This window comes from Delphinus delphis, chromosome 15 (genome assembly GCF_949987515.2).
Source record: "Delphinus delphis chromosome 15, mDelDel1.2, whole genome shotgun sequence".
Lineage (NCBI taxonomy): Eukaryota > Metazoa > Chordata > Mammalia > Artiodactyla > Delphinidae > Delphinus > Delphinus delphis.
Window position 1 is genome coordinate 80,977,074 of NC_082697.1, and position 22,968 is coordinate 81,000,041.

Sequence of the window (22,968 nt, forward strand, 5' to 3'; positions counted from 1 at the left end):
AATGTTTGCACTTTGGCCTTTGGCCGAGGTGAGCTGCTCACTCCTAATAGGATGGAGCTCCAAACTCCTCCCAAGCCGGCCCTCAGACTCCACCCTCAGTTACCATAGGAACCCCAAGGCCCTTTTGGTCACAGGCCGGCCGGTTCACCCTTTGGAAAAAGCCACATCCCCAGTCCTTAGCCTCTGCCCAGCGCCTTAGTCGCATCGTTAGAAATGGAAAACCTCAGGATTACCTTTCACTACCTGCCGGTGGGGAGCTCTGAGGCCAAGTCCGCCAAGAACAAGGATTCCTGGCGTGAAGTCTTTTCTCCTGTATCCCTGAAGCAGAGGGCGGGTGGTCCACCCTCACGTGGCTTTGTCTAAGGGACAGACAGCCCCTCACCTCCGCAGACCTCTGTTCCCCTCCCCTCTGGACGCTCTGTGGAGCCCCCAGCCCTAGACCCTCACACCCCGTCTCCCTCCTACTTCTCCCCTCAAGACCCCCCTCACAGAGCCTTTCTCCACCAGAATCATGTACAAATTCACGTCTCAAAAATAAATAATTTTATGTCTCCTTCTTCTGTGGACAACTCAAAACTGAGCGACTTTGAAGGCATGGTCTGGAGCAAAATCTGAGGAGAAAGTGAGAAAACCTTGTATTAGAAGCAGACCCGACTTCCCGGAGCCAAAGCTGTGGACGGTGGGGCTGGTGCTCGCCGGTACCTGGCAGCTCGTCTCTGGCCTGGCCCTGCATTTTCTCCCTAGAGGGCGTGGGGAACAGACACCAGCTTGAAGGTCGGCGCCCGCTCCCCGTGTTTGCTCCCCTACCAGCCGCCCCTCCTCTTCCCCTTTCCTGAAACTCACCCCCTCCTCTTCCTGGAAATGCATTCTCTGGTCACTGCTGACACTATGGCCAGCACAGTCACCAGCAATCCCAACAGGATGACCGCAAAGTTGGAGGCTTCTGGGACATGGGGAAGAGAAATAGGGATGTGGGATAGGAAGAGGTGGCAGAGACACTCCCTTTCAGTCCTCGGCTGCCACCCTGGAGGGATTGCATCCCCTACATCCCTGGTGGCTGTTTCTCCCTCAAGGAGGCTGCTGCTCCCAGGGGTTTCAAGGCCTTGGTGCTGCCCTCCTGCTTCTGGACACACAACTCCCATGAACCTTCTAAGGGGATGTTTATCCAGTTGGTCCGCTAGAGTCCAGGGTATTATGTCAGTCCGTGCTTCTCAAAGAGTAGCCCAGGCATCACTTCCATCGGTCACCTGGGAGCTTGTGAAAAATGCAGATCTCTGGGGCCCCCTCCAGACCTACTGAATGCAAATCTCTGGGGATGAGTCCCGGAATGAACAAGGTAAACAAGACAGCCCTGCTCCACCCCGATCTTAGGCACGAGGATAAAGTTGGAGAACCGCTGGCCCAGAGGCTCACAGGAATTACTGTTTGGGATGGAGAATACCAATAAAAGGTACTGGAGGCTCAGAGGGACACAAGGGAGGGGAATAACAGCAGGGTGAGGCATACAGAGCTCAGAAGTGGGGAGCTCAGGATCAGACAGAAGATTCCAGAGTGTGTGGGTAGGAGATGGGCAAAGGGACTCTGAGATCCTTGAAGGACACTGACCCGGCTAATCTGTAGGGATCATATTATAATATTATTACATTTCATATAGTAATATACCACATTGATACTATACTATCTATTATACATCTATAATAGATATTATAGGGTAATACTATATTATATGGGATAATTCTGCGGCCATTGTTTGTGGGGAAGGGGCTGTGAGGATACAGGCTGTGAGGATACAGCCTGGGATGAAGGATACGGGCTGGGATATACAGGCTGTGAGGATACAGCCTGGGATGAAGGATACGGGCTGGGATATACAGGCTGTGAGGATACAGCCTGGGATGAAGGATACGGGCTGGGATACAGGCTGTGAGGATACAGGCTGGGATGAAGGATACGGGCTTGGATACAGGCTGTGAGGATACAGCCTGGGATGAAGGATACAGGCTGGGATACAGGCTGTGAGGATACAGGCTGGGATGAAGGATACAGGCTGGGATACAGGCTGTGAGGATACAGGCTGGGATGAAGGATACGGGCTGGGATACAGGCTGTGAGGATACAGGCTGGGATGAAGGATACGGGCTTGGATACAGGCTGTGAGGATACAGCCTGGGATGAAGGATACAGGCTGGGATACAGGCTGTGAGGATACAGGCTGGGATGAAGGATACAGGCTGGGATACAGGCTGTGAGGATACAGGCTGGGATGAAGGATACAGGCTGGGATACAGGCTGTGAGGATACAGGCTGGGATGAAGGATACAGGCTGGGATACAGGCTGTGAGGATACAGGCTGGGATGAAGTTCTTGCCTGGCTTTTTGGGGGGTGGCACATCCCGAGGCTCCGTGCAGAGGTGTCCCCCGTAACCAAGCTCACACTCACAGGTGAAGTGGGTTCCCTGCTCCTGGCAGCGACCATCATTCTGACAGGGGTTCTGTAGGCACGGGCTGTCTGCAAGGTTGGAAGGGGTTGGGAGGGGGGTTCTGAGAGGGGCTTCTCCACAGCCAGGGAGAGGGGCCTGGGGGCTGGGACGCCAGGGAAGAAAGCAGCAGCTGACAGAGACTCGCCAGGTCCGCTGGCCGGGTTTCCAGTCCTGGCTCTACACTCCCCGAGCTCTGGGGAAACTGCTCACCCTCTCTGAACTCCATTTTCTTTACCTATAAAGTGGGGATGCTGTGCTTACCCCCAGGTGGTGAGTAAGGACTAAAGGAGATCCCGGGAAGCTAACGCTGGGCAAATGGCCCAGCACGGTGCCCGGCAGAGAGCAGAGGCTCAGAGAAGGCAGGGCCTGTGCCTTTGCCCCTCCCGAGGAAGACAGAGTGGGATCGCATGGCACGAACTTCCTGACACTGATGAGATGGAGTCCCAGGCACAGGACTGGGAGGGATGCTCCTCGGTCCAGGGACACCTCCACCCTCACCCCCACCCCCACCCCTAGCCCGCTGTCAAGGGCCGGTCCAGGCTCACCTCGGAAGCAGCCACGAGTGAGGTTCCCCAGGGTGCAGATCTCCCCAGGGCTGCATCTGAGGGGCTCACACAGCAGGACCCCCGAGCTGGCACAGGTGCAGCGCTGGGAGCAATCCTCGGTCACGAAGCCGTCACCCTGCTGGAGAGGGAGAAGGGGCGGGAGGTGGGGTTCTGGTTCACCTCCAGAGTCTGGCTCTCCTTGTCTGCTCTCCCGAGGCCTCCCACTTCCAGCCCGGACCTGGTAGTAGATGCCATTGTTGGTGCAGCCGCAGTGGGCCAGGGGGAGGCTCTGGGCGCCGCTGTAGATGTAGCCTGGGCGGCTGGCACAGCCCTCCACGCAGGGGCCCTTGCAGTCCCTGGGAGCTGCCAGGGTGGCACAGGAGGCTGGGCAGGGTGTCATGCAGCTCTGATAGACGGTATTGGCTGGACACGGCAAGGCTGAGGGGACAGAGGGGACAGAGTCATAGTCAGAAGGTGGCTGCGCTGGGGCTGGCCCCCCACGTGTGGGCAACGAGGTCACCCAACAGAGCACAGAGCTTGGTAGAGGCAGGGGAGCCAGAAGAGTGGACCAGCTTTACGTGTCTTTTTGTCTGTGACACCAGCGCATGAGGTGGAGCGAGGATGGGCACCGGCGAGAAGGAGCAGGACGGGGTGATGGGGTGACAGGGTGACGGGGTGACGGGGCTGAGGCTTCGGGTGAGGGCACAGAAGGAGTTAGTTCGGGAGGGCGTTGACAAGGGGAAAGTTCAGGGCTGGGGGAAGCAAGGCAGGAAGCCAAGGTGCGGGTACCGGTGGGGGCTCAGAGCGGAGCAGAGGGCGGAAATGGCCGGGGGCAGGGGAGGAGGCCAGGAGCCCGCGGCTGGGGAAGGTCAGGGCCTCACCGCAGTGGGTGTGGTTCCGCCAGCTGACTGGGTTGGCGCCCACCTCCTGGCAGATGATGGCGTACCCGCTGAGGACCTGGCAACGCCGCTCGTCCTGCTCTTTGGGGTCCCGGGCGGCACACAGATCAGACACACAGTGCCTGGGGGGATGGCAGGGACAGTTGGGTGCTGTCAGAGAGGGGGAGGCAAGGAGACCTGGCCCCACAGAAGAGGCCCTGGAAGCCCACCAGGCAGTGTGCGTGTGTGCATGTGTGTGTGTGTGTGTGTGTGCGCGTGCGTGCGTGTGTGTGTGTGTGTGTGTGAGACAAGTACCAAGGCCACAGAGAGAACTGTGCCCAACAGAGAGCCGATCAGAGAACAGGCCCCAGGACCTGGAGAAAGGCCATTCCCACGTGGCCTGGGTCCCCGACTCACTCCAGGAAGGGTTCCGGGGCCACAGGCTCGTGGCAGGCAGCGAAGGGGCCCTGGGGGTCCACCAGCACGCTACACGCCCGTGTGTGCTCCATGAGCTCCAGCTGCTCCGGGCTGCATTCTGACACATGAAAGCCTGACGCCTCCTCTTCTTTCACTTCCTCCTCTTGTACCTCCCTGGGGCAGAGATAGTGAAGGGCCAGGTGAGGCCCACCATGGCTGTGAACTTAGGAAGAACTGGGGGGGGAGGGGAGGGGAGGGCTCGGGCACGGACCGGGATCCACAGGGCAGGTGCCCCACAGTCAGTGGGAGGGGAAAGAAACGATGGGATTAGGAGAATCAGGCCAGTCTGAGCCCTTGACCTCGGGGTTCCTCCTCTGCTGAGGATATGGGGGTGAGCAGGGTGTAAACAGATACTACGGTGTCGCTCATCGCCCCTCCAGCCCAGGCTGGGCCTCCCTGCTCAGAGCCCCAGGCCTTTCACCTTGAGAAGCGGGGGAGGCCTCCCTTGGTCTTCTTCACCTCCCAACTGTTGCCAAAGACAAGGAGGTTCTGGGTGAGGGCACCGTCGGGCAGCATAAAATCATTCCTCTTGTTCTGGTCGTAGTTGCCGCACAGGCCGCGCACAAGCCTTCGGTACGTGATGGGCAGGGAGATCACTGCAGGAGGAAGGGGTCCCAGCATCGAAACTCCCCACCTCGTCACTTCCCACCCCTCCTGGGTCCTCCCCTGGAGCTCGGGGGCCCCACTCCCAGGCAGAGGTCCTTTCACTATGTTCGGCCCAAGACGTGGTTTTCCCTACCCCCATCCTTGGAATGTCCCTGCGGCCCTCCGGTCCCCACGCTCAGGTACCTGCGTTGTTCTTTCCATTGAAGCTGATGACCAGCTCAAAGTCTGTGATCAGATACAGGCGGTGGCCTCGCATGGTGACCCGCAGCTGGTCGTTGGGCTCGTAGGGGATGGTCACCTTCTGACCGTTGACCTGGAGAAGGCAGACAGGAGCCGCACGGAGGCCTGAATCAAGGTGACCCTCTGCCGCTTTGGCCTCTGTCTCTCTGCACATCTTGGTACCGCTCGGTGCCGTCATCCCGGGGAACAAGATACCGCAGGAAGCTTTGCTACCCCGAGTGGCAAAGGCCTCCCTGAGGTCTGCTCCTGTTGCAGCCTCAGCCCCTTCCTTGCAAAGAAACTGGCAGGTGGGTGCCCTGGTACTTCAGCACAGCTCCACCCTCACACTGCATGAGTTTCCCTTCTCTCTCTCCCCTGCCTCTCTCCCACCTTGTGTGTAATCCCACTGCCCTCCTCTGCCCTCCCCCCCACAAGGAGGTGAGTGTGGCACTGATTCTGATTTCCAAAACTAGGCAGCCTCTGCTGGGACCTTCCCAGGGAACACAGAGTCCTGGCTTCACCTGCTCCAGGTGGCCTCCCATGGCCCGACCTGCCTCCCCAGACCCTCCCGGCCTGGCCTGGCTCTTACTACAAGTCCCAGTTCCGTCTGGAGCTGGACTGTGTAGCCGTAGACCGTCACGATGATTTCGTGCAGGAAGATGGGGTTGAAGGACGGAAACACCTTGTTGCGTCCCTCCACGACCAAGGGCTCCACCCCATCAGGGAGCACGTCCAAGGTCTTGATCAGAAAGTAGGTCATGCGGCCCTGGAAGCGGTAGCTGAAGCCATCAAATGTGCGGTAAGTGGGGTCCCCATAAATTGTGCATTGCTCCGACTCTGAAAAGAAGGGCCAACGCTGAGAAGGCACCCTGAGTGATGTAACTGCCCCAGAGCCCCTCACCTGCCTGGGGCCTCCTGTCACCTTCCCTCTTAGCCCTGGGCTCCCCGTGGACTTGATCGTCCACTTTCTCCCTCTCCCAGCTTGAGAGGATCTCCTTGTCTGGTTCCCTCTTTTTGCCCTGAAGATAGCAGATCCCAGAGAGGATCATGTAGGCGACCAGGGAGCTGGTAAGAGCCTGAGAGCCTAGGCCCACTCCTGCCCGCGCCGGGTCCCTCCCTCTCCAGAGCCCCCAGCCCAGGCCCCTCTGGCTCCACCTCCCCGAGGGCCCCCTTACTCTCGGGTGCGCAGTAGTCTTTGCCGTCCTTGTTGGGCTGGCACTGGGAGCCCGAGGGGCAGGCGAAGGGCCCGCACTGAATGACGCCCGCTCTGCAGGCACACCTCTTGGAGCAGCCTCCGGAGAACCAGGACTTACCCGCCTGCAGACGCCGCAGGAAGAACGGGGAGTGAGAAGCGAAGGGCCAGCTCCCTTTCCTCGACGACTTCAGCCTAAGCCTACAGTCTGATGGCTCACTGGGCACGGGCCAGAGGCAGTCCCCGCGCCATCTGCACCCTTATGGACCTGTAGCGCCCCCTAGAGGCGTTGTGCTGGGTGTGTCTCACACAGGCTGCTCAGGAGGTACTGCTGAACCCATCTTACAGATGAGGAAACTGAGGTCACAGAGGTCCCCTGACTCGTGAGTGGTACCATCAGGATTCAAATCAAAGCCACCCTACCGGCTGCATCCCTGTGGTTTGCATTTCTCAGTCCCCAAACCCAAACCACACACCCTCTAGCCCACCCAGGAGGCCACCCTGCCCCATCACCAGCCTTCACACCCAGGGCCAGCGGTGGAGGCGTGGGTGGCCCAGGCCTAGAGAGGCACGGGAAAGGAGAACATGGCATCCCGAAGGTATGTTACCCCCACCCCTACTTCCTGGCCCCACTCACAGGGAGGGAGTTGCCCTGGGCGTCCCTGCAGCTGCACTGGCTCCTGGGCACACACTGCTGTCCACTGAGCACGTAGCCGGGCTCACAGTCACAGCCCTCCTCGCAGGTGGAGGGCACTCTGGAGCCTTTGCACTGGCCTTCCGGGTCCCAGCAGGAAGGAGGGCAGGAGGGAACGCAGGTGGTGTAGACGCTGTGGGCGGAGCAGTCCAGAGCTGGAGGCGGGGGCGGGGGGGGGGGAACATTGACTGAGCGTGGGCTGTGTGCTGGCTCCGAGGACAGAAGAGAGCAAGAACTGGTTCTCCCCGCTCAGCGTGGGAATCCGGGGTCAGCCCGCAGCCGCAGCAGTGCGACCCTGGTGCATCTGGTCAGTAAGCATGTGACTGGCGTGTGTGTGTACGAGGTGTGACAGGAGCACAGGGCAGGGAGGTATCCACTGTGCTGGAGGAGCTAAATAAAGCCCTTTAAGTAGAAGTAGTTGCAAACAAATGGAACTGTTCACAGATGGGAAGATGTCAGTCTTCCCTAAGTTAATTTAATTATTATTTAGTTTTTTGGCCGCGCCACGCGCCATGTGGGATCTTAGTTCCCCGACCAGGGATCGAACTTGTGCCCCCCATGGAAGCGCAGAATCCTAACCACTGGACTGCCAGGGAAGTCCCTCCCTAATTATACATTTAATACGATACCCCCAAAATACACCAACAGGATTTTGTTTTGTTTTTTAATAGGACAAGATGATATTAATGTGGAAATGAGGATCTAAACAAAGCAGAAAAGCTGGGAAAATTCTAAAACAAACCAAAAAAAACTGGGAAAAAAAAAAACCAGCAGTAGGTAGTGTATATCCTTACCAGAAATCTAAACACTATCTAAACTCTCAATGACCACAACATTGTGCTGCTGGTAAATGAAGATAAATGGAGTAGTGGAAGCGGAGAAAAAGGCCCAGAGAGGGATCCAAATACGTGTGGGAATTTAATATAAATCATGGCATCTGAGTCAGTGGAAAAAGAGAGAATGGTCATTTAATAATACTGAGAAAAAATAAACACAAAGTTGATTCAGTTCTCATCCTACACACCAGGGTAAATCCCCATGGATCAAACATTTAAATATAAAAAAAAAAAGAAACAATACAAATACTAGAGCAAAACACAGGCAAATTCTTTTTTAACTTCAGAGTGGGGAAGCCGTTTGTAACTAAGGCTCAAACTGCAGAAGCCATAAAACAAAGATTATTATATTTGACCTCACAAATACACACACATATATATATATATATATATATATATATATATATATATATATATATTTTTTTTTTTTTTTTCCTGCATGGTAAAAAAGAGTGAAAGATGAAAAAAAGAGACCTGGACAAAATTTTTGTAACTCATGGCACTAATGAAGGGCTACTCTCCGCAGCAGACAAAGGACATCTATAAAACATTTCAACAAAGACCAACAAACCAGTGGAAAAAATGGTGAATGGGTACGAAGAAATCACAGAAAGGGAAATCCACATTGCTCCCGAACATAGGAAAGAATGCACAACTTCACTCATAATAGGAAAAATACAAATTAAGGCTCTTTTTATCTTTCACATATCAGATAGGCAAAAATCCAAAAGCACGATAATGCTGTGTGTTGGCCAGTCTGTGGGGAAATGGGCACTCTCGTATGTTGCTGGTGGGAATGTAAATTCCTCAACCCCTATGGAAGGCCATTTGGCAACATCTCTCAAAAGCACAAATCCACACAATCCTTGATCCAACAATTCCAGGTCTACAAATTTATCCCACAGATAAGAGACACACACGTAGAGAATTGTATCTGCATGAGGTTATCCTTGCAGCACTGTTTGCAATAGCCAAAGACTGGAAACAACTAGAAAGTCCATCGCTAGAAGACTAGTTAAATAAATTATGATAAATGAATTATGACGTAGCTGCAAAAGAGAATGAGGATACTCTTTACATATCTGACGGGGAAGGACCGCCAAGCTAGTTTGTCAAGTGAAAAAAAATAAAGTGCAAACTACTGTGTCCCGTCTGCTGTTTGTAAGAAAATACAGAAAATAAATTTGCATTTGTCTGTATGTGCAGAAATAAAAGACTTTTGGAAAAATACTCAGACGCTGAAAAGAGCAGGCTGGGACCAGGGCCCCTGGGGTCAGGCGAGAGGGAGACTTTTCACTGGGGACCTTTTAATACTTTCAAAGTTTTTGAACCATAGGAATGCATCACATAGGAAAAACACCGTAATCACTGTTTTAAAATTTAAAATGTTCTTGGGGACTTCCCTGGTGGTGCAGTGGGTAAGACTCTGCGCTCCCAAAGCAGGGGGCCCGGGGTTCAATCCCTGGTCAGGGAACTAGAACCCACACGCATGCCGCAACTAAGACCCGGCGCAGCCTAAATAAATAAATAAAAATAAAAGGTTCTGGAATTAGATAGTGGTGCTGGTTGTACAACTTTGTGAAGATCCTGAAAATCAGTAAACTGTATCCTTTTAAAGGGTAGAAGAATATGGTATGTGAATAATAATTTTTTAAAAAATTTTTTAAAGGAAAGAGCTAGAGGAGGATGCCTCAGAGTCTGCCAGGAGGGGAGAAGAAAGAACCTTTCGGGTGCAGGGCATGGTATGTATAAAGGCAGGGAGGGGTGTGGGAAAGCGAGGCCTGTGTGGAGAATGGGATGGTTTGATGCAGGTGATGCTGGCGCACAGGAAAGGGGCGTGGGGGAGGGGCACAGCTTGCAGGATCTCTCAGACATCTCAGAGAGGAGCTTGGACTTGCAGGCAACAGCCGTGCAGGGGCCTAACACGATCACATTTCTTTTGGAAAGGAGCTGCTGACAAGCAGCCCGTGCGGTCCTGGTGGTGTGGGGCACTAGCTAAGAGCTTGCCGTAAATGGTCCACATCAGAGAAAATGAGGTCAGAAATAGGTCGGGAACAACTGAAATGGAGAATGGGGGCGCTTTCGGAGATACACAGACGGAAAGAGGGTTTGGGAGCAGTTTGGGGGCGGCCCGAGGACACACTCACGGCAGAAGCTGCTGTTTCTCCAGATCGGAGGCTTGATCCCCTGGGCCTGGCAGGCGGCCCCGAAGGCTTGTAGAGACTGGCAGAGAGCATGGTTGAGGCCTCCAGACTCACAGAGGCTGTGGGTACATCTGAACAGGAAGGGACTGGGAATCACGCGGGTGGCACACTTCGCCCAGGCTGGAGCCTGGAAAGCCGCCTGGCATTGCTCCCGGGCTCTTGCCAGGTCAGCTGCCCGGCAGTTCGTGTTTGGCTTCTCCTGAGGTTCTGCTTCAGTCTTCTTGTCATCTTCTTGGCAACTGGGAAGGGAAAGGGCGTCATCATAGGGACAGCCACTGCCTCATCTATGATAATGACTTGGCGCTCCCAAACCACACCCTGAAGACGCCTCCTGTCTTCACCGGGAAGCTGGCCTGAGCTCTGGCCAGCCTTCCATGTGGCCTCGGTCTCCTCCCACGTTTCGAAGCCAAGACAGGAAGACTTTCTCGTTTCCCCATATAGGTTCCTGGGACCCAGACGCCATTGCCTGTCAAGTTACACGCACAAAGGACCACTCTGGTCTTCCCATCCAGGTGGGCCATACGGTCTAGAATCCCAACTCGTGTTCCTATGCAAAGGCAGAGGTTCTTCGGGGACAATTACTTTGGGTCGATCTCCTCGTCTTGCCAACTGTCCACATACATGACGTCATCCAGGGCTAGTTCGTCATTAGGCATCAATAGTTCGTCTTCTTCCTCGCCGTTGAAGTTCCCGCACATGCCGCAGGTCTGTGTGGGCAGAGGGGATCCAAAGATCTTCAGTGCCAGGGATGGCAGAGGGCATTTTTTGTCGGCATCCCCTTTAAGAGAAAGGCGCCCCCCTCCCTGCAGGCTGACTCCCCCTACGAAGAGACCCAGGTGTTTTCCTCACCTTTTCATAATAGGCTTTGGGGATTTCGACCTCTAGGAAACCATTGCCGTCAAACTTGACTTGCACTCCAATGTTGATGGTGAGCACGGTGTAGCCGTCCCTGGAAATGACTTTGACTCCCCGGATCTGGGTGGTCGCCGGGAGGGTGACCCGTGTGCCATTGATCTACAGAGGAGGGCAGGACCCGTGAGCAGGAAGAAGGACCAGAGCCCCGTCCCCAGAGCCCATGTCCTCCCCGCCGGCCTCGCTCACCAGCACTTGGTCCTTCTTCAGGGTGACCAGGGTATTGAAGATGTCCACGTGGACCTGGCGGAGGTAGAAAGTGTGGGGCTGGTCTTTCCGCTTCCCATTCTTGCCACTGATCTTGAAGAAAGGCAGGTCCACGGTGGAGTGGCATATTTTCACCAAGACGTAAGTGCAGGTGCCCCTGACCGCATGGTAACTGCCATCGAAGCTTGCGTAGTGGGACGCGTTGCGGAGGTGGCACTCTCCCATCCCTGGAGGGCAGACAGGTGGCTGAGGAGTGGTCCAGCCTCTAGCGAGAACAGGCCTTCTCCCCTGCCTCAAGGAAAGGATGGGAGGAGAGGGAGCCTCAGAAGGGAAGGAGACAAAGAAGAGAGTCAAGACACGAGGAGGTGGGGCAGGTGTCATTCGGCCAGGGAGAGACTTCTACTATCCCGTCTAAGTCCACAGCTGCCACGGGGAACCGTGAGTGAACCCCAAGGAGCCCTTCTTGATAGAGGGGGAGTTGGGGAGCGTTGGCCTTGGTGGCTGAAGGTCCTCCTCCACACTCAGTGGAGGCCTACCTGCCGCCCGGCACCGTATCAGCCCATCCCGGGACCCGCACATCTGGCCAGGCTCGCAGGCGGTCTGGAGGCAGGAGATGTTGTTGTGAGCGGAGCAGGTGCAGAGCCTGGAGCAGGTGGTGTCCGTGTACCAGCTCTCCCCGACCTGTGGGGCGCAGGCATCAGTGGAGCCGATAGAAACTTGGAAGCCAGAGGTGGTCGGAGCCACCCGCACCCCAGGGCCCACATGAGGCTCGCTGCCCTTGGCTGCCCGCCTCCATCGCTAGCCTTCCTCAGGCTCTTGGCTTCTGATTTGCCCCTCAGCCCCCAGCACTGGCCCACCCTGCCCCTTTTCAGGCTCTGAGCCCTCTGGCCCCCAAACTCGGGGAGCTGGGAAGGGCAGGGCACCCCCTGTGGTCTGGCCTCTCACCGGGTGGTAGGAGCCCCTCTGGCTGGTACAGCCACACTGGCTGAGGGGCACACAGGAGGTCCCACTCAGGATGTGGCCTTTCTGGCACTCGCAGCCCTCGGCACAGGGCAGCGAGGACGGGCAGTATGATGGAGCGCTCAGGCTGAGGCAGGTGGCCGGGCAGGGGTTGGCACAGGTGCTGTAGCTGCTGCCCAGTGGGCAGTTCAGAGCTAAGAAGAAATCGGTGTTTAGGAAGGAAGAGTGACTTCCAGCTCTCTGACCTTGGGGCATCAAGAGTTCCTGGGAGGGACTTCCCTGGTGGTCCAGTGGTTAAGACTTGGCCTTCCACTGCAGGAGGTACGGGTTTCATCCCTGGTTGGGGAGCTAAGATCCCACATGCCTCGAGTCCAAAAAAATCAAAAACATAAAACAGAAACAATACTGTAACAAATTCAATAAAGACTTTAAAAATGGTCCATATCAAAAAACTCTTAAAAAAAAAAAAGAGTTCCTGGGAACGTCCATCAGACGAATGGATAAACAAAATGGGGTCCAATCAGACAACGGAATATGGTTCAGCCTTAAAAAGAAGGAAACTCTGGTACTCGCTACGACATGGTGAACCCTGGGAATATAACGCTAAGTGAAATAAGCGAGTCACAAAGAGATGAATACCGTGTGATTCCACTTAGACGAGGTCCCTAGAGTCTTCGAATTCACAAAGACAGAGAGTAGATGGTGGTTGCCAGGGGCTGGGGGAGGGGACGGGGACTCACAGTGTTTAATGCGGACAGAGTTTCAGTTTGGGAAGATGAAAAAGTTCTGGGGGCGATGGTGGTGATGGTCGCACAATGAGGTGAGTGCGCTCAATGCCGCCGGACACTTAAAAATGGTCACAATGGTCATTTTTATGTTCTGTATGTTTTACTACAATTAAAAAAAAAAGCGTTTCTGGGAAAGAAGAAAGGTCACAGAGCTGGCCTAGGGAAGAAGGGAAGGAGGCAGTAACCAAATGAGATCAGAACTTTTTTTGGGGCCACGCCCCATGGCATGTGGGATCTGAACCAGGGATCGAAACGGTGCCCCCTGCGGCGGACGCGCGGAGTCCTAACCACTGGACCACCAGGGAATTCCTGGGAGGTCAGAACTTTCTGGTGAAGTGAGAATCGGAGGGAGGCTCCCAGAAGAGGGAGACAAGTAGAGGCTGGGGGCTGGGCTCCGAGAGACCGGGGAGACGGGAACAGAGGAGGGTCCCACGTGGGGCCTGGGGGCCGGGCTGCGAAGGGAAGAGTGAAGGAGCAGAGTTTAGGGAGAGGGAGAGAGGGCAGGGCTCTCGGGACTCCCCCTGGCTGTCAGGTCACTCACGGCAGAAGGTGGTGTTCCGCCAGGCGAGGGCCTGGCCTGCGCGGGCGCACAGGGACGCGTAGGCCTGCAGGGAGCGGCACAGGGTCGAGGTGTCGCCCTTGGTCCCACACTGGCCGTACACGCAACTGGTGAAGCTGGAGTGCGGGGCCACCACCCCGTGGCACTGGGAGAAGGGTCCTGGATGAAACGTAGGTGAGACTAAGCTTGGGGAGGGAGCAGAACCACGCGGCTGCTCTGGGGCAAATTCAACATCCATTTCCATCAGAACCCGTAATTATTGAGAACCTACTGCCTGAGATGCAAAAAACGCCACAGATCCGTCAGCGTTCCCAGGTGACCACTGCCTCTGCATTCCCTCTGCCTGCCTCTTGAGGGCCACTACTTCCTGTCTCACCCTTCCTCCCTCCCTGCTCAGTGCCCCTCCTCTGTCTCCTGCCCCCGGGGAGCAAAAAGGGGCCCCCTGCGTGGCTTACCCTGAGGGTTCATTAAGATATCACAGTTCTTATTCCAGGCCTCCGTCACTTTCTTCCCCAGGCACCTGGGGGGCCCGCCACCCGCAGCAAAGCAGCTGACAGAGGAGGAGGGGAAAGGACAGGAGTTTAGGATTGGAGGAAGCTTTCCAAAAGCCAGAGCAAAAGTGGAGAGGGAAACAGGGAGGGGAGTAAGGACGGGAGAGGAGAACAGTGATGGCCTCAAGTAGTAAGGTCAGCAGATGCAGCAGGAAAGCACAAGGTTAGATCTCAGGGTGGACTTCCCAAGAGACAGATCAGTCATCAGCTCCAGGAAAGACTGGGGATGCACAGGGAACACCTCCAGGCTGCCCGCCAAGCCTGCGCCCCTGGTCCGGCTCCGCCCCACCCCGCCCCCGTTCCGGCTCACCCAGGTTCAGACAACTCATTTAGCTTCCAGGAGGCCCCCAGCTTCACAGAGCTGACCGCAGGCCTTTTATCAGGCTGCAGATTGTCATCTAGGCTGTTGTTGTTGAAGTTCCCTGCAGGACGGAACAGTCAGCAGAGGCCTTGAACTCAGCCCCGGGACCAAGAAGCATCCCTCCCTCTTCATGCAACCAACCAAGATGAGCCCTTTCTCTTCCTTCATCTTCAGCTTCCCTTCATGCCTACCCTAGCGCACGACACCTTCAACCAAGTAAGAGGTCGACAAGCACCAAGGACGCCTAATCAGATGTGTGGATAAGCAGGACCGGGACAGGCTCCAGCCCATGACCCCGGCCTCACCTGCTGGTGCCCTAGGAACTCACCGCACAACCCGCAGAGCCGGCCAGCGTAGGAGGAGGGCACGGTCACTTCCACCAGGTGGTTCCCATCATAGCGAACTTGAAGCCCGAAGTCCGTGTAGAGGAGGATAAAGGAGCCACTGGACCTCACATTCACCCGGCCTTGTGCAGGCCACACGGGCAGGGCCACCCGGCGACCATCCAGCTACAGAGGCAGGGAGGACACTGTAGGGAAAGGCGCCTGGGACAAGGACAACAACGAGGCCAAGACCAGGGAGCAGGAGGGGGTGGCGGGGGTGTCTCAGAAACTGGGGCTGCGTCTGCCAGACAGGGCCTGCAGGCAAGGAGACGCGGAGAAGAGATGCAGCGTGGGCTGGGGGTGGGGCCGGGGAGGCCGGCGCAGGCACGCACCATGACCTTGCGGCCTTTGATCATGGAGATTCTGAGGTTGAAGACCTGCACTTGGACGGTTTTGACATAGGAGGCCTCCAAGTTTCCGCCGCGGAACTCGTTGGTGGCGCTCACGACGAAGTAATTTTCTGGGGACCTCAACCAACAAGGCTGGGTCAGGGTGTAGGTGCAGGTGCCCATGAAGTGGTGCAGGGCTCCGTCGAATGTCAGGTAATGGGGGTCCCCCGAGACAGTGCAGGTAGCGGACCCTGGGCAGGAGGAGATGGCGTTCAGAGAGGCACTGACCATGAGCTGCCATCTTGGCGAGTCCACATTGGAATGGTACCCACGGCTCAACGGGGTGGTTGGTGTGACTTGGAGAGGTCAAGGTCAGGGACCGCCCCAGCCTCACTCTCTGGGTCCTTGAAGACGCGGCTTTGGCTCTGGGCAATTGCCTTCCAGCCCCCTGGTTATGCTCCAGCTCTCTGCGTTAGGACAGGACCATGCCTTTGCTCGAGGCCACATGGGCAGCCCCCATGAGCACCTTCTTTCGACTGCTCACCTTGAGCGTGGCAGCCATAGATGCCATCCTGCCGACCACACACCTCCTGGGCCTGGCACCTCCACTGCTCACAGCGAGTTCTGTTGCTGCCCTCGCAGATGCAGAGCTGTCTGCAGCCTGGCTTGAGCCACCGCTCCCCTACCTGGCGGACGGACCGAAGGAAGGGAAATAAGTTATCCCCTGATCGATTAGCACTGCTATTCAGATCACCGGCCTGCTCACCAGGAAGGCATTCGTGTCATCCCAAAGCTCCAGGCTTGGTTGCAAAACCCTGGCATCCGCTCACTCGTTCAGTCATTCCACTGTTTGTTTGTTCACTAGTTCAACAGACAGTTATCATCTGCCTTGTGCCAGGCGTCAGGGATTCAGTAATGAGCTGGATGGATGAGGTCCCTGCCCTAACAGAACTCACAGTCCAGAGAGGGCAGTCAACATGTAAACAGATAGATCACGTGGTCCAACACACTCTGCACCCAAAGACGATAATCAGGGCACCCAGGGAGAGTTTCGTGCCATTGACACAGGCGATCGGCACTCGCCGCGAGAGCTTAGAGATGCTTCTCAGGAGGCCTTCGAGGAAGAAGCAGCATTTCAACAGGGCCTCAAAGGAGGTGAGAGTGGCTAACAGGCATAGTGCCTGGGAGGCAGAGCAGCGGGGAAGGGCTGAAAAGAAGGTGAAACTGAGAGCAAAGCGCAGACGAGGAGAGTTCCGTGGGCCAGCCTGGAATGCGGCACCGAGCAGGGAGAGCCCAGGGGACACCAGGTGGGAGGGGGCTGGGATGGACATCAGTGTCACCCCAGGCCTCGGGTGAGGGACGGGCAAAGGAAGAGAGAGAGAAGTTTCAAGGGTGAGAGTCTAGCTCCAAGTGCTGCCTCTGAGAAGATGGTGAAGACGGGGCCCAGGTAGCAGCTGAAATCCTTCAGCAGAGAAAGGGACCCTCAGTAGGAGAGGGAGAGTACAGGTGAGATGCAGACATGCCTGGGCCTTCAGAGGATGAGAAACCGGGAAAGTGACTCAGGGATGTGATGGGCGGGGAAGATAGGAGGGGAGAGAACTAGGGGTCCCAGGCTCTGCTGGGCAGCGTGGGAAATAACTGTGCTGTGACTCCATCCCGGTCTGCAGGGATGAAAAGTACTAGAACTGAAGAAAGGAAAAGGGAAATTAGACCTAAGCCCGAAGTTCCTTAATCCCAGCCCGCCCCCCCGCCCCTCCCCCTGCCCCTCCCCCCTCACCCTGCTTTTTCTCTCTTGCCCATGAGCTGGCCGTAGACTTCAGAGCTGGGATGAGTGCCTTCTGGCTGCAGGGCTGAGAGAGTCCCAGCCCCAGCGGCTCACCTTGAAGTAGCCGGCCGTGGGGTCAAGGCAGCCACATTCGGACCTGGGGACGCACTGGAGACCGCTGAGGACGAAGCCCGGGTCGCACTCGCAGCCCTCCACGCAGCGGTTCTGGCAGGCCATGCCCGAGAGCTCGGAATGGCAGGTGTCGGGGCACAGCTTGGCACACAGGGTGTATCGGCTGTTGGGTGGACAGGCCAGCGCTGGCAGAGGCGGGGAGCACAGGTGAGGCGGGATGGGGAAAAGAGGAAAGAGGCAGCTCCCAGCCCAGAGTTCAGAAGGCCGGTGGCTAGAGGCTTCCGCCCCATCTCGAGAAGAAGACAGTGACTGGGAGAAACCACCGAGGAGCTCAGCTTCCACGTCCCGGGCCTGGAAGGGGGCCTGCAGGGAACCGCCAAGAGGCAGGACCACGGGAGCAGACTGACCCAGAAGCCTCAGCGGCACTGCTGTGGAGGGTGCAGGGGAGCAGAGGGAACCCAAGTGGTCCCATCAAGGCCCCAAAGCAGGCTCCCCAGAGGGCTGGGCCACGCCCAGGGGCTGTGGGGCCGTCATGACGCGCCATCCCCCCCACCAGTCTGTACTGTACCCACATTCTGTGTATTCTACGTGTGCATCCCTCGACCTGGGTGTGAATTTACACACATACGCATTGCTCTGCATACCCGTACCTTCAGGTAGCTGGGAAAGCTTTCTTTCTTTTTTTTTTTTTTCCCCCCAAAGAGCTTTAATTAAGACTTTAATAGAGCAAAAAGAGGTCAAAGTGTCGTCAGGGCCCAAATCAGAGGTAACAAAACCAAGCTGGATGCAGGCTGAAAGTGTTGCCTGGAAAATCCACAGCTGGGAGCAAACCCTGGGAAGGCTTTCTGAGTTTGCAGGTGACCCTGTGATTTTCTCAGTGCATGTTTCTGACTCTGCAGATTTCCCTGTCCTAGTGTGGAGGCAAAGGGGTTCCACCAGGGCGCCGCCCAGCCTGTGCCACCACTCTCAGATGCCGCCGGCCCTCCACTGCGTTTGCGTCTGAAAGAAGGGGCCCTTCATCTTGGTACAACTCACGGCAGAACTGGGGTCCTCTCCAGGGCTTCACCACGTAGCCGGCATCCTGGCAGGTCTCGGTCAAGGCCGACATGTGGGCACACAGCATCTGCTGCAGCCCCTGGAAATTACACATGTCAAACACGCAGTTGTCGAAGAAGGAAGAGGCTCTGAGGTGAGGCAGGCAGGCCCTGAGGAGAGAGGCCAGGTCAGAAGGAATGAGGGGGCAGAACTTCCCGCCTCCTGCCACAGAGGACCTGGTCCCCCCGCCATGGCCCTTCCTGTCCCCCCACCCCGGGCCCCCGCACATACTCAAAAGGTCCGTGAGCGACCGTGAGCCGTCCACAGAACTCTGGCCCTGACACAGTGTTCTGCAAGGCAGTGTCGCAAGATGGGGGAGATGCCCGGTTCTCCTGGCACCTGGAAGAGACCCACCCCAAACGCCCTAAGGACCGAGGCTCACCTCCACGCCCAGCCCGCCCCAACAGTCTCCCGGCTCTCGGCATCCCCTAGTGGAGAACATCTGAACACCAAGAGGCGGGAAAACTTGGAGCCGGGCAAGCAAGAGGCGGGGCTGCCCACAGTCGCCTGGGGACGACTGACTGATGGTGGGGCTGGGGGTGAACGTGGTGGCAATGAACTCTGCTGGGAATGGGAGCGGGGAGAAGAATGACAGACGTGGGGGTGTGCAGCAGAGGAGAAAAGGGGTGATGCCAGTCGGGATTCTTGGTTCCTCGAAGGGGCAAAGGAGCAGGAGGGTGGAGACAGAGGCGGGGAGGCCCTCACTCGTGGTCTTCATCCTCCGAGGCCCGCCAGCTGACACCCAGCTCCGTCTCATCTCGCGCTGGTCTACCATCCGGCTTCTGGTTGTCGTTGCTACTGTCTCCATCATAGTTGCCACAGAAACCGCAGAGTTTGCCAGAGTAGGTGCTGCGGGGGGGCCGGGGGGAGGGGAGGAGGAGGCGTTAGTGGAGAGAAGGGGCCTCCGGCATCCGAGGGACCACAGCAGAGAGGAGATGAGTCGCGGGGGCCACTGGCACGAGGCGGGTGGAGGATGCAGAGGTGCAGACTCGGAACAAGGGTTCCACGCCAGGCACCAGGCACGCAAGGGCCCCAAGCTCTCACTCTCGAGCCACCCTGACGTCTCCCCTCGTCCTCTTCTGCTCACACTTCATCTTCCAGCCATAACAAACTTCTTGCTGGCCCTAAGACATTCTACTTTTTCCCTCGCAATGACTGTTCACTATTTCTATAGTCTTTCTTTCCCTTGTTTGGCCATCTGAGGAGCTACTCATCCTTGAAGACTGCAGTCAAGGGACCACTCTTCTGAAGGCTCCCACGACTCATTAGCAACCCCTTCTAGAACATTCCCAAAGCCTTGTGTATATATCCTGCTACTATCACACTGCCCTGAAACCATTTCCTCCCCCTCCTCAACCAAAGGGAGGCCTGTCCGTTGAGCTAGGTGTCTCCTACCCACGACTGAGAATTAGCGCCTGGGATGGCAGGGGCCGGGGATGGGAGGGTCCCGGGAGAGGGAGGGGCAGGGTGGGAGGAGTGGTAGCTGCCTCGCTGGGTCGCCCCCTCACCTGGGCACGCTCACAGACAGCTGCTGGTCACCATCCCATCTCACCCGCAGACCGAATGCCGTCTGCAGCTGCACAGATCGCCCGCTTGGAGTCAGGAAGATGCCTTTAGAAGGTATGGCTGGGAGGGTGACTCGCTGATCCCCAACCTGGAAGGCGGGGCCGAGGGAGGAGACCGAGAGACAGATCCGGGGGTCAAGGAGGACCCCCAGCGGACTCCCAGATCCCCACCGCCACGCTAATGACCTCTTCTGCTCCACGTGGAATGCTCTGGAGGAGATGGGCGGGACAAGGCCACAGCCAAGGCCGGCAGCCCTGCAGGGCTGAGTGGAGAACGGACTCACCAGCGTGTGTCTGCCCTTGAGCAGGGTGATGGTGGTTTCGGGCAGAGTCACGTAGACCTTGCTCAGGCAGGACACGCCCTCCTGTCCTCGCTCCTCATTCTTCACCGTCAGCCTGAAGAATGGCTCTGGGCAGGGAGAGGGGCGGAGAGCGCCCAGGGGCTCATTCCAGAAGCATTTCTGAGCACCCACTGCGGGTGCCACCCCCAACCGGCCCTGCGCCCTGCGAGGATAAAGGGCCACAAAGGTGGCGGCTCTACGGTTCAAGAGGGGAGGAAGGACCCTGGCAGGAGTGGGGCGTCGTCCAGAACAGCGTGGGGCTGTGTGCCACGAATCTGTCCCCCCAGGGCACAGGGACCTCCTCTGCCAGGCACTCCCTAGTCCAAGCCAGCCAAGGAAGCGACGGATCCAGAGAGGAGTCCTAACCCGCATTTTCCCCATGGTCTGGTCCTCACAAAGTCCTGCTTGGGGATGGACGTGTCATCCCTTGCTCGACCGCCAGCCTTGCTCCCATCTTGCCCCTGCCAGCGGCTCTGGCCCTTTCCTGCCGGCCAGTGCGCCCCATGCCCAGCTCTTCTAATCTCAGACCCCACGCCCAGGCCGTCGGGGGGCATCTCCAGGGGCCTACCCGTCGAGTTGCCACAGGGTTGGGCCAGGATGTAGGTGCACTTGCCCATGAAGCTAAAGTGCCTCCCGTCGAAGGTCAGGTAATGAGGGTCTCCGTAGATGAAGCAGGTGGCAGTGCCTGCCGAGGGGACACCGGGGACATGTGAAGCTGGTTCACCAGGCCAGGCCCCAGGGCCCACCTCACCCACCCAGTGGCCTGCCCGGGCTCCCCTGGTCGAGGGAGGGATGGGGACCCTGGAGTCACACCCACGTGGACAGGTGGGAACAGCCTGAGGGTCTCACCATAGGGGTGGCATCCGTACTGGCCATTCTTCAGCTGGCACACTGTATGTGTCCCGCACTTATAGGGCTGGCACTCCGTCCGACCGCCAGGCTGGCAGCGGCAACGTTCTGTGCAGTTGGGGCTGAACCACCCCGTCCCTGGCTGAGGGAAAGGGGGCCGGAGTCACGAGGCCGTAGCTCCTGGGCAGACTCTGTCATCCCATGCTGTAGTCCCCTCTCCTCCTGCAGACCTCACCTTGCTCAGACTCCTCTCCTCATTGCCTACCAGATATTCCTGCTCAACCCAGGCCCTTTGCACATGCTGTGCTGGAACGTGTCCCTCTCCCTCTCTCTAACCCATTCCTGTGCAACTAGCAGGGTTCAGCTCAAGGGTTGCTACCTTCTCAGGAAGACTCTCCAGACCTCCTTGACTACCTCTGGGTACCTTTCCTTCCCAGGACTTACCACAATTGCACTTTTATATTCATCTTTGTGATTATTTGATAAGCGCCCCTGCGAGGGACCATGTCTATCTTTACTCACTATCTCAGCGCCAACACGTAGCACAGTGCCTGGCAAAGAGTTCTCATTTAATAAATACTTACTGAATGAAAGAACGAACCAACATCCTATGTGCCTCCCGGAATCGGAGAGCAAGGACATGCCCTATTCGTGGTTACCCCAATGCCGAGAGGTTTGAAGGTACCCAATAAACGTTTATTGAATGCATAAGTGAACATACAATAAGTTCGTATGTGTCTCCCGGGGCAGAGGGAAGAGATGCTTGGTACTGATGGTTGTGACAGATAGTTCTACCCAGGCTGCAGCTGAAGCTACTCCCAACACTGACGCAGGGACGCCCGGGAGACCGGTCAAGACGGCTGGAGGAGGAAGGGGCCCCCGAAGAGGCAAGCAAGAAACTCGGACGCCCCGTGGGGAGAATGCCGGAGCTGAGAAGAGGAACTGATGCTAATGAATAGCTGACTGAACTTCTGCTTCACAGGTCGCATATATTTACCATAAATTGCTAACAATGGTGATTAGCATTTATTAAGTAATTGCTCTGTGTCAGGATCTAACCTCACCTTCACAACAACCTAATGAGGTAGAAAATCTTGTCGTGCCCATTTTATAGATATGGGAACAGATCTGAAGAAGGCAAGAAAGAACTTCGCCCAGGGTCACTCTGCAAACGAGTGGCGGAGCGGGGATTTGACCTCAGATTGGCCTGACTCTTGGGCGGCTCTGTCCAATACAGTGGCCACCAGCCACATGCCACTGAGCTCCTGAGATGTGGCCGGTGCAAACTGACACAGGCTGTAAGTGGAAAATACACACTGGAGTTTGAAGACTTAGTAGGAAAAAAAAAAAAAAGGTACGCAAATGATCTCATTGATAACCATTGATTACAGGCTAAAACGGGTAGATGACTGGAGTTAACTTAACCTGTTTCCTTGTACTTTTTCTTTTTTTTGTTTTTTGGCCTCACTCGTGGCTTGCGGGATCTTAGTTCCCCAAGCAGGGATTGAACCCGGGCCCTCAGCAGTGAGAGTGTGGAGTCCTAACCACTGGGCCACCAGGGAATTCCCTCCTTGTAGTTTTTTTTTTTTTAATGTGGCTATTAGGACAAGTAAATGCTCTGTGAGGTTTGCATGCCATCCCTCTTAGACAGCGCTGGCCCAGAGCCTGTGCTCCACCAGAATCTCCCGGGGGGATGGGGATGGGCATCAATTAGGAGAGACAAGAACAGTATCTCCTCTCCTTTGACCTAGCCTATCAAAATTGGCAAGTTCCGTTGGAAGAAGGTTCTGGAATGCCTCATTCTACCCTGAAAATGCCTGAACACACTCAGTGTCCAGGGCTCTCTGTATACTCAGGGACCCCTGACTTTCCTCAGGATGGAGATGAGGGCCCTGCACCACCTGGCTGGTCTATCGTCTAATGCATCATGGCTGCCAGTGCAGGACGGAGAAATACAGAAATATCAAAGCTGCCAGGAGCACCGAGGACAGGGCCACGGGCTGACAAGATCTTCCACACAGCCTAGTGTCAGGCTGGGCC

At 56.5% G+C, this 22,968-nt stretch overlaps 1 protein-coding gene and 1 long non-coding RNA gene across 2 annotated transcripts in view; one reads left to right on the plus strand and one right to left on the minus strand.

The window, feature by feature from the left end:
- Positions 1–522: 522 nt before the first annotated feature.
- The window catches only part of ZAN (zonadhesin), a 32,530-nt gene continuing 10,084 nt past the window's right edge, over positions 523–22,968 (minus strand). The window contains exons 15-47 of the mRNA XM_060033167.2: positions 20,929–21,070; positions 20,648–20,764; positions 20,023–20,147; positions 19,682–19,827; positions 18,879–19,022; positions 18,405–18,512; positions 18,114–18,283; positions 17,061–17,263; positions 15,726–15,867; positions 15,185–15,432; positions 14,798–14,978; positions 14,419–14,530; positions 14,013–14,107; positions 13,540–13,716; positions 12,196–12,404; positions 11,787–11,931; positions 11,233–11,477; positions 10,981–11,145; positions 10,714–10,838; positions 10,075–10,370; positions 7,035–7,246; positions 6,381–6,522; positions 5,795–6,042; positions 5,170–5,299; positions 4,802–4,976; positions 4,321–4,494; positions 3,907–4,046; positions 3,264–3,463; positions 3,026–3,164; positions 2,369–2,509; positions 844–943; positions 703–740; positions 523–611 (exon numbers count right to left, since the gene is read on the minus strand). Coding sequence (XP_059889150.2) covers positions 571–611; positions 703–740; positions 844–943; positions 2,369–2,509; positions 3,026–3,164; positions 3,264–3,463; positions 3,907–4,046; positions 4,321–4,494; positions 4,802–4,976; positions 5,170–5,299; positions 5,795–6,042; positions 6,381–6,522; positions 7,035–7,246; positions 10,075–10,370; positions 10,714–10,838; positions 10,981–11,145; positions 11,233–11,477; positions 11,787–11,931; positions 12,196–12,404; positions 13,540–13,716; positions 14,013–14,107; positions 14,419–14,530; positions 14,798–14,978; positions 15,185–15,432; positions 15,726–15,867; positions 17,061–17,263; positions 18,114–18,283; positions 18,405–18,512; positions 18,879–19,022; positions 19,682–19,827; positions 20,023–20,147; positions 20,648–20,764; positions 20,929–21,070 — 5,175 coding nt within the window. The 3' untranslated portion in view covers positions 523–570. The remainder of the gene's footprint in view (positions 612–702; positions 741–843; positions 944–2,368; positions 2,510–3,025; positions 3,165–3,263; positions 3,464–3,906; positions 4,047–4,320; positions 4,495–4,801; positions 4,977–5,169; positions 5,300–5,794; positions 6,043–6,380; positions 6,523–7,034; positions 7,247–10,074; positions 10,371–10,713; positions 10,839–10,980; positions 11,146–11,232; positions 11,478–11,786; positions 11,932–12,195; positions 12,405–13,539; positions 13,717–14,012; positions 14,108–14,418; positions 14,531–14,797; positions 14,979–15,184; positions 15,433–15,725; positions 15,868–17,060; positions 17,264–18,113; positions 18,284–18,404; positions 18,513–18,878; positions 19,023–19,681; positions 19,828–20,022; positions 20,148–20,647; positions 20,765–20,928; positions 21,071–22,968) is intronic.
- On the plus strand, positions 7,305–10,619 carry LOC132438874 (uncharacterized). Its single transcript, XR_009522235.1, has 3 exons — positions 7,305–7,398; positions 9,597–9,669; positions 10,573–10,619. It is a non-coding gene; the product is annotated as an uncharacterized lncRNA (long non-coding RNA).